This window comes from Oncorhynchus nerka, linkage group LG15 (genome assembly GCF_034236695.1).
Source record: "Oncorhynchus nerka isolate Pitt River linkage group LG15, Oner_Uvic_2.0, whole genome shotgun sequence".
Classification (NCBI taxonomy): domain Eukaryota; kingdom Metazoa; phylum Chordata; class Actinopteri; order Salmoniformes; family Salmonidae; genus Oncorhynchus; species Oncorhynchus nerka.
In genome coordinates, this window is record NC_088410.1 from 60,864,926 (window position 1) to 60,877,431 (window position 12,506).

General features: G+C 43.5%; 1 protein-coding gene across 2 annotated transcripts; it reads right to left on the reverse strand.

Moving 5' to 3' along the window:
* Positions 1 to 3,888: 3,888 nt before the first annotated feature.
* Positions 3,889 to 10,945, reverse strand: pnp4a (purine nucleoside phosphorylase 4a). Of its 2 annotated transcripts, XM_029682985.2 has the most exons (6): positions 10,734 to 10,945; positions 8,932 to 9,095; positions 8,014 to 8,117; positions 5,626 to 5,801; positions 5,176 to 5,366; positions 3,889 to 4,878 (listed from the first exon to the last, which is right to left on the reverse strand). In XM_029682985.2, exons 1-6 carry the CDS (start codon positions 10,748 to 10,750, stop codon positions 4,661 to 4,663), a joined length of 870 nt encoding a protein of 289 aa, XP_029538845.1. In that variant the 5' UTR covers positions 10,751 to 10,945; the 3' UTR covers positions 3,889 to 4,660. The 2 variants fall into 2 exon arrangements, with proteins under 2 accessions (XP_029538845.1, XP_029538844.1); XM_029682984.2 differs by lacking the exon at positions 10,734 to 10,945 and having other exon boundaries at positions 8,932 to 9,133.
* Positions 10,946 to 12,506: the final 1,561 nt, after the last annotated feature.

The following is a 12,506-nucleotide window of genomic DNA, read 5'->3' on the forward strand; positions in this document are numbered from 1 at the left end:
AGTGAACCTCCACCCATAAAAGGATTAATCTCTGACCTCAGCAGCAATACCAACCCTAATTATGCCATTAGCGAAAACACAGCAGAAATTGCCAACCCTCTCCAAAATCAACCATCAAACACAGGCTTTGTGACGGTTCTCCCCACTTTTGCACTGATGTATCGCCATAAAAATGTGACATCGGTCCAATACCACAGTGCACAGCTGAAGCACGTACCAGACATGGCTAACATGAGGGGACAGGTGGAGAGAACTGAGCAACTATTGACAAAAGCAGGAAATGAAAACATTCTGCTAGTTGAGGAACTGCTTTTGAAATCTGAACAATTAAAAGTAATTGCAAATACTTATGACGATGAACGAGCACAAACTCTTCAACAAAATCGTTGTCCCCAGGAACAACTCGATTTAGCCAAAACTAAATACGAGGTAGTCCACTCCAAACTAGATAAATCTGTTGAGTTATCTACAAATAGGAGCGCACAATTTGATAACATGCAGGCAGTTTTGTTGAACGTTACTCAGAGTAACACGGTTCTACTCAAATTTCTGCAGACCAAAGACAATCAATTGATGAACACAATGACAAAGTTGGATGACAAATCAGCAGAACTCATTGAAGTCGCTGACCAAATGAATGATGAGAGAACTCAGGTGATGAAGATGGAAATCTTGATTTCTAAGCAAGAGGAAGAAATATCATCACTGAATCCCTCGCTCCGTACTCAAGACCTCTATCTGCAAACCATGACAGATAAGTTTGAGACCGAAAGGAGCAAGTGCGACACTCAAATGTCCAAAATCAGTACTCTAAGCGCTCAAGTGGACTCTGCAATGCAGCAGAATACCACCCTTAGGTACCATCTGGAGGAAATCCAGAATGGTCACGCTCCACAGCGTGACTACCCATCCAAGCAACCGGAGCCCTGCACTCAAAGGAGTGAAGATGATCGGTTTCAGACATTGCCTCCATTAAGTGTCCCTCAGTCTTCTCCTCTTGGCCATTCGGCAAGAGGAGTAATATGGCACCTCTTGGACAACAAAGCCAAAGCTTGGCATCTTCTCTTGGCCTTTCGCCCCCACTTTCCCCACAGGATGAAGCCAACCCTCTCCGCCCGCTTGACCCGGAATACCTTGACAAACTCGTCAAGAATTTCCCCACCTTTTTCCAGGTCAGCCAAACGAATCTGAGACGTTCCTAGCTGACATAGAGGACTCGTTGGACGGCTACCCGAACGCTACGGGTTCTGACAGGGTTTACCTGTTGAAGCGAACGTCGAATAGACATGTGACCAGGTTCATTCGCCTACAACAGCAACACGTGCTAAATGTCTACGCTAAACTTGCCACAGCTTTGAAATTAGATTTTGGTGGTTCTGCGACTCGCAAACACGATAGCTCACTGGCTAACACGGTCAAACAAGCTCGGAACAAACACCCACAAGCTTACTATCATAGGCTTCGTTCAGTTTACTTTGGCATACTCACTGAAACAGGCATGGAAGACCTGTTACCATTTAAACAAATGTTCCTGTCGAACTGGTATCCTACCTTCATTACCTACTTGGGCCCTGCAGCCCACGTTGGCTTGCCTATCTTACAACTCAGAGAGCTTGCAAGCACAGCTTTTGAGGCATCAAAAGCTCGCAACGCTAAGATCCCTGACCACTCAGTTTTGAAGTTTGACCAGGAGCACTCACTCCAGTCAGAGGGTGCATTATCAGGTATTGGAGCGTTAAGAGATGACGCAAAACAACAGTTTCTACCACGAAACCATGATTCCAATAACCTCAGTGGTCAAAATAACTGTGAAGTACGTTGCCATCAACATGACTACCGCTACAATCGACCTGTTCACTACGTTCCTGCACCCAACCCACACAAAGTGCCAGAGCACAAGGGTAACAAAGGGTTGAAGGATGATCAACACGTAGACCAATGTTCTCCAGAAGTTCCACTACGTGAAGAACTAAGGCGAGAAACATTTGAGAAAAGGGTCAAAGATAAGTCACAAGGACTAAATGGGGAATTACCGGACACCAGGTCCGCAGGAATTAACACCCATAGCAAGGAATTTAAAATTCAAATCTCTCCCGCTCTCACTCAAGACCCTATCCAGGGCCCGCTTGATCAAGAAACAAGCCCACAGGCTTTGTCTATAGACTCTGATACAAAGGTTGCGAAGAAAAAGGTCAAACGCTTTGTTAAAGCCAAGCCCACTCAAAAAATTGGAAAAGTCGATCTAGTTCCACCATGAACAGAATTGACAGATCACGTTGTTGCGAACGACCACTCCACTTTGTGGGGAATATGTCCACTAAACACGAATTGAAACACCCATACCTGGAAACAGCCCTGGAGGACTGCTTAACATGTCATGCACTAATTGATTCGGGTGCGACAATATCACTCATCTCTCAAACATTGTTTGATGATCTAAAAATGGCTTTGAAGCCAACTAAACGCTGGTTAAAAGTGGAACGATGCGACACTACGCTTCGAGGGGTTACTCAGACTACCTCGCCTCTCACATTGAGAGTCATGCTGAGACTACACTTCCAGGACGTATCGCTTGTCCACCCTGTGTATGTTACCAGTCTCGAAACTGTACCCCTGCTACTTGGAGCAGACTTGATGGATCGGTTACTCCCATTGATGAATTGGAAAACCAACCAGGTATGGACACAGGCCACAGTGCCTTCTCCACCGACCACACTGTCTTTCCCTAACGCTAGCTGCAACGCAATCATTCACAAGGGGTATCTGTCAAAAGCACCCCTTGGGAAAAAGACGTTTAGAAACCTCTTGGTGCAGAATCCGATCCAAGGAGATATTACGATATCTCGACACATTCCATCAGCCAATCTGATTGACAATTCTTGTCATGATTTCGAGCCAGCTGTCTCTGTGAATGAGCAACTTCCCTCCTTCTTGCATTCGTGCAATACGGTAGTTGAGATGAACTTCTCTTGCCCTTCGGACACTTCCGCAAGCACTGCGGCCGTCTCAGCAAGGAAAACATTGATGCACAGAGTATACTCTGCTTCCGATGATACACCTTCCGCTTTGTGGGGGACTGTCAATCCTTACAATAACACTAATGACGTCAGTCCAGCAACTGACCCGATGACTCCCACTGGTGAAAAACTTTGCGATATCACAGACCGATATCCTCGTCTCAGTTCGCAGGTACTGATGATGGTGCCACACGCGGACGCGGTGGTGACTGACAGACCTCGACAGCCACTGAGGGTGTTGAAGCACAAACACTAGGAGATTTGGTTGAAAGGTTACAGCCACTCTCATAATAATGCGGACACTGACAACTCGTACATAGGGTCCGAACTTTTAGTTTGTGCCTCGGATACCAACACCACCCGCTGGTGGGGGGGTCCCGAGACATAAAGGGCGGGAATAGTAGCCCAGACCCATGATGAGCCTTATCGAGGCCGTTGAGGGGGTCGAGACTACGGACAACAACGTACGAGGCCGCCAGAGCATAAATCAAATCTAGTTCTAAACTCCCCTTTGAGAACAGTGAGGAGCAGACAGGCCCCTAGACGGGGATTATCTTAGAACACATCTAAGATAGTACTGAGGTGTACCACACTGGTCGTAAAGGATTTAAGTGTGTCTTATCTTTGTTGCCCTTTCCTCCAGTCAAATGAAGTAGTGGCCTCATGGGTGTAATGCTATTAATATTAATAATTAATAACCTTTTTTTTCCCCGCAGAAAATGTGTTTCTATCTCCTGTGTTTCTATGTCAAACAGTTTAGTTATATTTCAGTCTTCTGTGATGTATATACTTTGACTTTACAGGCAACATACCTTGAATCTTGTGTAAATTATGTATTCGGCTACAGCAAAATTACATAACACAATTCTTTCAGAATTCAATGCTTTTTTATTTGATAAAACATTTTGTCTGTGCAATCTGTACCCAATATCAGACAAACGTTGACTAACAATATACAATTGAAATAGATTGTACTTTACATGAATGAAACCACCATATAAATACATAAATATAAATGTGCACAATTATATGAATCTATGTAATTATCTGAATATGTGACATATTGATTTGTAATACATAATAAGATTAATCATGAATAGGGCTGCATTATAATATTTCACTTTTATTATCTGTGAACAAGTATAAGCACACAATTGTGGATAGAAAGATTAGTTAATACAGCTGAAAAATAATAAGTTAAGTTGTCAATTTGAGAGTGCCGGTTTTTCGCACCAAATACAAATATACCACAGTTAAACCTCAGTAGTGATATCACAAAATATAAATGAGAGTATTTTTATTTAACCTTTTTGTTTACTAGGCAAGTCAGTTAAGAATAAATTCTTATTTACAATGACGGCCTAGGAACAGTGCCTTGTTCAGGGGCAGAACGAAAGATTATTACCTTGTCAGCTCGGGGATTCGATCTAGCAGCCTTTCGGTTATTGGATTCTTGTTATGCATCCGAAAAGGGCACCCTATGGTGCACTACTTATAGGGAATAGGGTGCAATGGGCTCTGGTCGAAAGTAGTGCACTAGGGAATAGGGTGCCATTGGCCAGGTCGCTGTTGAATGTTTTCATCATGATGAGCGAATTCGAAAAGGTTTCGGTGTAGCTTTGCATCTTGCTGCTCTCTTCAGTTCAAGTCGTGTTGTTGTTGATGTCCATCCGGCTGACCAGCTCTGTGACCAGCATCTGCAGCGTTTGTGAGCGCAGCTTGCTGACCTCCAGTACAGCTTCGTGGTTGACAGACTCTGTGTCATTGTAGCTCTTCACCACCTTGTTGGTGATGAGAGAGAGGCCGAACACCCTCATGCCACAGTGGGTGGCTACCACCACTTCTGGTGCTGTGCTCATTCCTATGAGGAGGAGAGAAACGGAGAGAAGGAAGATGAACACCTGCTGCTACTCACATAATATTATAATGCATTAGAATGGACACCTAGATTTTTATGAACGGACAATATTATTATGTACAAAGCACACCTCAGATGTCTGAGCAGATTTTGCCCCAAAATTATATCTTATCATGGCACCAATCACCAACCACTTTAATAAACAGATCGATCTAGAATGCATTATTGGCAAGAGAGCAAAAAACGATCTGGGACCAGGCTAGAATCTATCTGGGAGCGAACAAGCTCTAGTTCTCTCACCCACGGCGTCCACCCCTAGTCTGTGAAGGAGTCTGGCCTCTGCGATGCTCTCGAAATTGGGACCTCCCACCATACAGTAAACCCCTTCCTGGACGAACTGAGAGACGCCCATGCTTTTACAGAGGTCAAAGGCTATCTTCCGCAGGTCCTTGTCATACACACCAGACATGGGAGGGAACCGGGGACCAAACCTGGTCAACACAAGACAACAATGTTCAAATTCAAGAATTGTGATGAATATGACTGTGAATGTCCATCTATGAAGCGGAATAAAGAACACCAATCAATGATGGGCTCTATTGCAGCATGTAGGCTACTGAACCACAGCACTGAAGGGTCACAAAGCACCAAAGGCTCGTTGGAGTCGTTTCTGGTATTTCGGAGTTGTTTGTGGTATTTAGTAAGTAGGACCTAGTGAGAACCACTGACACCACTGAGGATCTCACTCACTTGTCATCATTGGGTCCGTTGAGGGGATTGAGCCCAGCCAGACCAGGGAAGTTGATATGATCTTTGATGATCATGATGTCCCCAACCTGGTAGCTGTCTGCCAGCGAGCCTGCTGCATTGGTTACTATCAGGGTCTCCACCCCCAAGAGCTTAAATACCCGCACGGGAAAGGTAGTCTGTGTGACAGTGGGAGAGAGACAGAGAGAGAGATGTTTGCACATCGTTATAACACCATAATATGACATTTGAAATGTCTCTATTCCTTTGAAAGTTTTGTCAGTGAAATGCTTACTGTTCATTTTTTTGTTTATTTCACTTTTTTGTATTATCTATTATACTTGCTTTGGCAATGTAAGCACTACATGATTGCACAGACAAGTCTTCAAATGAGTGGATTCGGCTATTTCAGACACACCCGTTGCAAACAGGTGTATAACATCGAGTTCACAGCCATGCAATCTCCATAGTCAAACATTGGCAGTAGAATGGCCTCGTACTGAAGAACTCAGTGACATTCAACGTGGCACCGTCATAGAATGCCACCTTTCCAACAAGTCATTTCATCAAATTTCTGCCCTGCTAGAGCTGTCCCGGTCAACTGTAAGTACTGTTATTGTGAAGTGGAAACCTCTAGGAGCAACAACGGCTCAGCCGCGAAGTGGTAGGCTACACAAGCTCACAGAACGTGACCACCTTGTACTGAAGAGCACAGCGCATAAAAGTAATCTGTCCTCGGTTGCAACACACATTACCGAGTTTCAAATTCTGGAAGCAACGTCAGCACAAGAAGTGTTCATCGGGAGCTTCATGAAATAAGTTTCCATGGCCGAGAAGCCACACACAAGCCTAAGATCACCATGTGCAATGCCAAGCGTCGGCTGAAGTGGAGTAACGCTTGCTGCCATTGGACTCTGGAGCAGTGGAAACGTGTTTTCTGGAGTGATGAATCACGCTTCACCATCTGGCAGTCCGACATACAAATCTGGGTTTGGCGGATGCCAGGAGAACGCTACCTGCCTGAATGCATAGTGCCAAATGTAAAGTTTGGTGGAGGAGGTGTTTTTCATGGTTCGGCTAGGCCCCTTAGTTCCAGTGAATGCTACAGGTTACAATGACATTCTAAATGATTCTATGCTTCATACTTTGTGACAACAGTTTGGGAAAGGACCAAGTGGAAGCAATTCCTCGCAGCAATGTTTCAACATCTAGTGGAAAGCCTTCCCAGAAGAGTGGAAGTTGTTATAGCAGCAAAGGGGGGACCAACTCCATATTAATGCCCATGATTTTGGAATGAGATGTTTGACAAGCAGGTGTCCACATACTGGAGCCAATAAAGCCCTTTGAACTGAACTGAATTGAATTGAGAGATAGAGAGAGAGATGATGTGATGAATAAAGGTAGAGAGTTAAACTCAAAACAAGGTGCAATACAGCACAGCTTCAGTAAGCCTAAAGTGGGTCTACATTTCCCCTTGAGTAACTGCCTGAGCACAGAGCCGACTTCATAAAACCTGGAGTTATGTAAGAAAGACAATAGCTGCATTGAATGGCGTAATGTTGAATTAGCGTGCAAGTGAATTAGCCATGTGATGCAGGTCAACGTGATCACCCGAGGTCAGATGCTGTGACTCATTGGGTGCATCTCAAATGGTGCTTATAGTGCACTACCATATGGCCTCTGGTCAATAGTAGTGTATTTGGGGCACAGTCATAGACTCTCTCGTGCTAACAGTTCCAACAGTACACTAATATCTAAGAATTCACAACAATACACACAAATCTGGTGAGTGAGTGAGTTAGTGAGTGAGTGGGTTGGAGGTCAGCCAACCACTGCCTCCCAGTGAGTGATCAGCAGCCCCAGTCACATGGGCCTCATATGCTGCAGATTACTCCCAAGCCAGAGCCCAATGGAGAAAGGAAGACAGATCAGCTACCCTACCAGCTGCTGTTTCATAACCAGATTAGAGTTCCTCAAGTCCCAGGCATGCCCTGTTCATTGGAACCCTTGACTCATAGCCTTTCCGTCACTTTGGATCCTAAATTATGTTGAAATGCAACACAGCATGTCAAAATCATCTAAACAAATACAGAGCTGTTGAGTCCCACTGTTTCTCATAGCCTTCAAAGGTCCTGATGAAGACCTGGCGGGACTAATGCTTTTCATTTTAAAATAATAATACACATGTCTGCAAGAAATAACTATTATAGTATTAGTTCTTTCTCTAGTGTTTCTCTAGAATCGTGTCCTTTAATGGTATTTACCCTGGGTCAAATGAGAGCAGGATATTAGAATGGTGTGTTTCTTGGTACTAATACAGTCTGTTTAGGGGATGTGGGATGTGCATTAACACTGGTTTCTCAATACTTACCACTGTGATCTGGTACTGACCTTACAGAGTGAGTGTCCCTCATACATGTGGAAACGTCCCTGCATGCAAACACACGTCTTCCCTTTCAGCTCCCCAAACACCAGTCTCCCAGCGTGTCCTTGCACTGTGAAGCCATGCACACGCACACGCACACACACACACACACACACACACACACACACACACACACACACGCACGCACACACACACACACACACACACACACACACACACACACACACACACACACACACACACACACACACACACACACACACACACACACACACACACACACACACACACACACACACACACACACACACACACACACACACACACACACACAAGCAAAGTCAGTTGTTACATAAACTACAGTTCAAAAACACACCTTTAACAACGCTGTTAAACTTGTTCCCTATGTTTAAAGTTTAATGCTGGTTTATTTACATTACAAAGGTTCCAAGTTAGGATGGCCATTTGTCAGGATGGCCAAAGTGGTCAGCATAGCCATTTGTGGTGTGTTAGGTTGATTGTGTTGATCGTTAATATTATACTGCATGCTACAATCTTATTGTAACAGGTAGCCTAGTGGTTAAGAGAGTTGGGCCAGTAACAGAAAGGTGGAAAATTCTACCATGGTGGAATATTCTACCATTCTGCCCTTTACCCCCAACAACAACTGTTCCCCGTGCGCCAATGATGTCGATTAAGGCAGCACCACGCACCTCTCTGATTCAGTGGGTTGGGTTAAATGCTGAAGACACATTTTGGGTGAATGCATTCCCTTTCTAATCAATTTACTGTATGTTACACAAACTTCTGCCACTGGTAATGTCAATATTCCCAGCCCTCAACTCTCTCTTTCTACATCTCTCCATTTCTTTCTCTCTCTATCTCACCATCTCTCTATCTATTTACCTTTCACTTTCTCTCACCTGTGCTCTGTGGGAACCCAGGGATGTCGGAGTAGGGGAAGGAGTCCTGGCACTTGAGAGCGTCAGCTAGCATGCCCAGTCCGGAGCCACAGATGATGGCCACTTTTGGCCGGTGCTGAGTCTGAGACAGGAGCCAGCTGGCTGTCTTCTGATAGTCATCATAACTGAGGGAGGAAGTGGAGAACATTGTGACTCACACTGTCTAGAGGGAGCTCTGGGGACAATAACTATTCTGTCTAGAGGGAGCACTGGGGACAATAACTATTCTGTCTAGAGGGAGCACTGGGGACAATAACTATCCTGTCTAGAGGGAGCTTTGGGTAAAATAACTATCCTGTCTAGAGGGAGCTCTGAGTAAAATAACTATCCTGTCTAGAGGGAGCTCTGAGTGAAATAACTATCCTGTCTAGAGGGAGCTCTGAGTAAAATAACTATCCTGTCTAGAGGGAGCTCTGAGTAAAATAACTATCCTGTCTAGAGGGAGCTCTGAGTAAAATAACTATCCTGTCTAGAGGGAGCTCTGGGGACAATAACGATCCTGTCTAGAGGGAGCTTTGGGTAAAATAACTATCCTGTCTAGAGGGAGCTCTGAGTAAAATAACTATCCTGTCTAGAGGGAGCTCTGGGAAAAATAACTATCCTGTTTAGAGGGAGCTCTGGGGACAACAACTATCCTGTCTAGAGGGAGCTCTGGGGACAATAACTATCCTGTCTAGAGGGAGCACTGGGGACAATAACTATCCTGTCTAGAGGGAGCTCTGGGGACAATAACGATCCTGTCTAGAGGGAGCTCTGGGTAAAATAACTATCCTGTCAAGAGGGAGCTCTGAGTAAAATAACTATCCTGTCTAGAGGGAGCTCTGTAAAAAATAACTATCCTGTTTAGAGGGAGCTCTGGGTAAAATAACTATCCTCTTTAGAGGGAGCTCTGGGTAAAATAACTATCATGTTTAGAGGGAGCTCTGGGAAAAATAACTATCCTGTTTAGAGGGAGCTCTGGGGACAATAACTATCATGTTTAGAGGGAGCTCTGGGAAAAATAACTATCCTGTTTAGAGGGAGCTCTGGGTAAAATAACTATCATGTTTAGAGGGAGCTTTGGGAAAAATAACTATCCTGTTTAGAGGGAGCTCTGGGGACAATAACTATCCTGTTTAGAGGGAGCTCTGGGGACAATAACTATCCTGTTTAGAGGGAGCTCTGGGAAAAATAACTATCCTGTTTAGAGGGAGCTCTGGGTAAAATAACTATCCTGTAACGGTCCCCTCGCTGACAATTTAGTTCCAGTACAAAAAGGGGTATATTTTAAGTCAAAAAGTATTGTATGTTGCATTGTGAATGTTCACATACTGGAATGTCTTGCAATCCAGACCACATGTGATTTTACTTAACACAAATTAATGGCGTATAACACAGGGTTAGGGAGGGTCAATTAGAACTGAAGTCATTCAATTCAGGAATTTATTTTAATTGATGATTAGAAAATGTAAAAGCTTAAAAAAATGCTTCTCCTTTTCACTTTATTGAGAAGTCAGTCATTGTATATCATATACTTAGATACATTTCTTTCAGTATGAGTGAGATATTCTGTTGTCTGTCAGACCATAAGGGTTGCCTTACAGAAATTCATATTGCCATAAAACTGCCGAAGAGGTATTAATTTGTCTAACCTAAGCGGTAAGGATCTCCATAACCACATAAGAGATAGATATACTTATAAGAGATCGATTTAATCCTGTAAAAAAAAGAATATGGACACCGGAAAACGCAATGAAAAAGTCAAGAGAAAAGCAATGACTTACCAGATCTGATCTTTCATTTTGAAGGTTATGTGGTTGAAATAGGTCTTGCCCAATGATGTAGGTCTTAAAACACAGCCCGATGTTGATGCTGTGATATTTGTTAAGATGTGGGATCTTCCCCTAGATGATATAACAGAGTACTAGGTATAGACACTGCCGTATAGACACTGCTGTATAGACACAGTGTTGTGTGAATGTTACAGTCTCTTTGGCTGCAGTTAAATAGACTCTGTGACAGTTCCAGAGTAGTCACATGGTCCCTGATTGGTCATAACCCTGCCATGGCCAATGGAATTAACAAATAAAATGCTCTCTAGTAGAGAGGTGTGTCAGGGAGTTGTGTGCGTAAGGGCCAAATTATATTGAAGCTCCACATTGAGTCACTTTGCTCCTGTATAATTCCTTTGGCTCTGTTTTGTGTCAAGCCTGTCTGTGTAATTCTGAGTTAAGATGGTGATGCTGTTCACGTTTTGTGTTCCCCTCCTAATCAGATTTTGTAGTGGACCTGCTAAAGTTATAGTCTGGCTAATACCTAACTCTCACAGACTCCCTGCGCTGTGAGTCACGTGGGTCGTGTCAGCCAGGCTACCAAAGTTGGGAAATATATTTGAAGGTATTGTTCGCCCTCCAGTTGGCTGTGTAGCAATTAGCCTTTGGACAAGGTTAGTTAATAACAGATTCTAGGATGGTGTACACCCCCATCATAAAACTGCCCCAGCTAAGTAGATGTTGTATAGCTCATTATATGATATTTATACAACGCAAGTAGAAATCAATGTGGGCATTGTTTAATGCATTTTTCTGGACAAGACAATCCAAGCACTCCAATGTTCCAGTGTGTAAGCGAGGGGGCATGACAGATGACTGTGACTCTGTGACGGTCAAAATAAAATGTCAATACGATAGCATGTCAATTAACAAAATACACAGCACTCTACCCTATTGGAATCAATACAAATCACAGCACTCTACCCTGTTAGAATCAATACAGAACACAGCACTCTACCCTTTTAGAATCAATACAGAACACAGCACTCTACCCTGTTAGAATCAATACAGAACACAGCACTCTACCCTTTTAGAATCAATACAGAACACAGCACTCTACCCTGTTAGAATCAATACTGAACACAGCACTCTACCCTGTTGGAATCAATACAGAACACAGCACTCTACCCTGTTGGAATCAATACAGAACACAGCACTCTACCCTGTTAGAATCAATACAGAACACAGCACTCTACCCTGTTGGAATCAATACAGAACACAGCACTCTACCCTGTTGGAATCAATACAGAACACAGCACTCTACCCTGTTAGAATCAATACTGAACACAGCACTCTACCCTGTTGGAATCAATACTGAACACAGCACTCTACCCTGTTAGAATCAATACAGAACACAGCACTCTACCCTGTTAGAATCAATCCATAACACAGCACCGTATAATTACATATAGTACTGTATATATAATATAAAAAATGTATACGATCTCTGTGTGCAGCACTATACCCTGTGAGAATCTGGAACTTGCATGCATACATAACCTACATACTTAGACGATTGCATTGTCATTCCATAGTCGATAGTCATTCATCGTCATTGTTAATATTTGACAATACACTCAAGTTTTTGTTGACTGAGGGAATCTGGCCAGTATTATGCCCATTTTCAACATTACCTTTGGTCCATTGAAAATGACCTTGATTTTGTTGGTGTTATTCTGACTGGATTTCTTCAATCATTGTTCTTACAAATGGGATGGTTTAGTA

Coding starts and splice junctions, on each gene's coding strand:
- pnp4a (XM_029682984.2), bottom strand. CDS start 9,118: ATGTTCTCCACTTCCTCCCTCAGTTATGATGACTATCAGAAGACAGCC. Junction 8,118..8,931: donor TGGGTTCCCACAGAGCACAG/GTGAGAGAAAGT, acceptor ATGGCTTCACAG/TGCAAGGACACGCTGGGAGA. Junction 5,802..8,013: donor AGGGACACTCACTCTGTAAG/GTCAGTACCAGA, acceptor ACTGTCACACAG/ACTACCTTTCCCGTGCGGGT.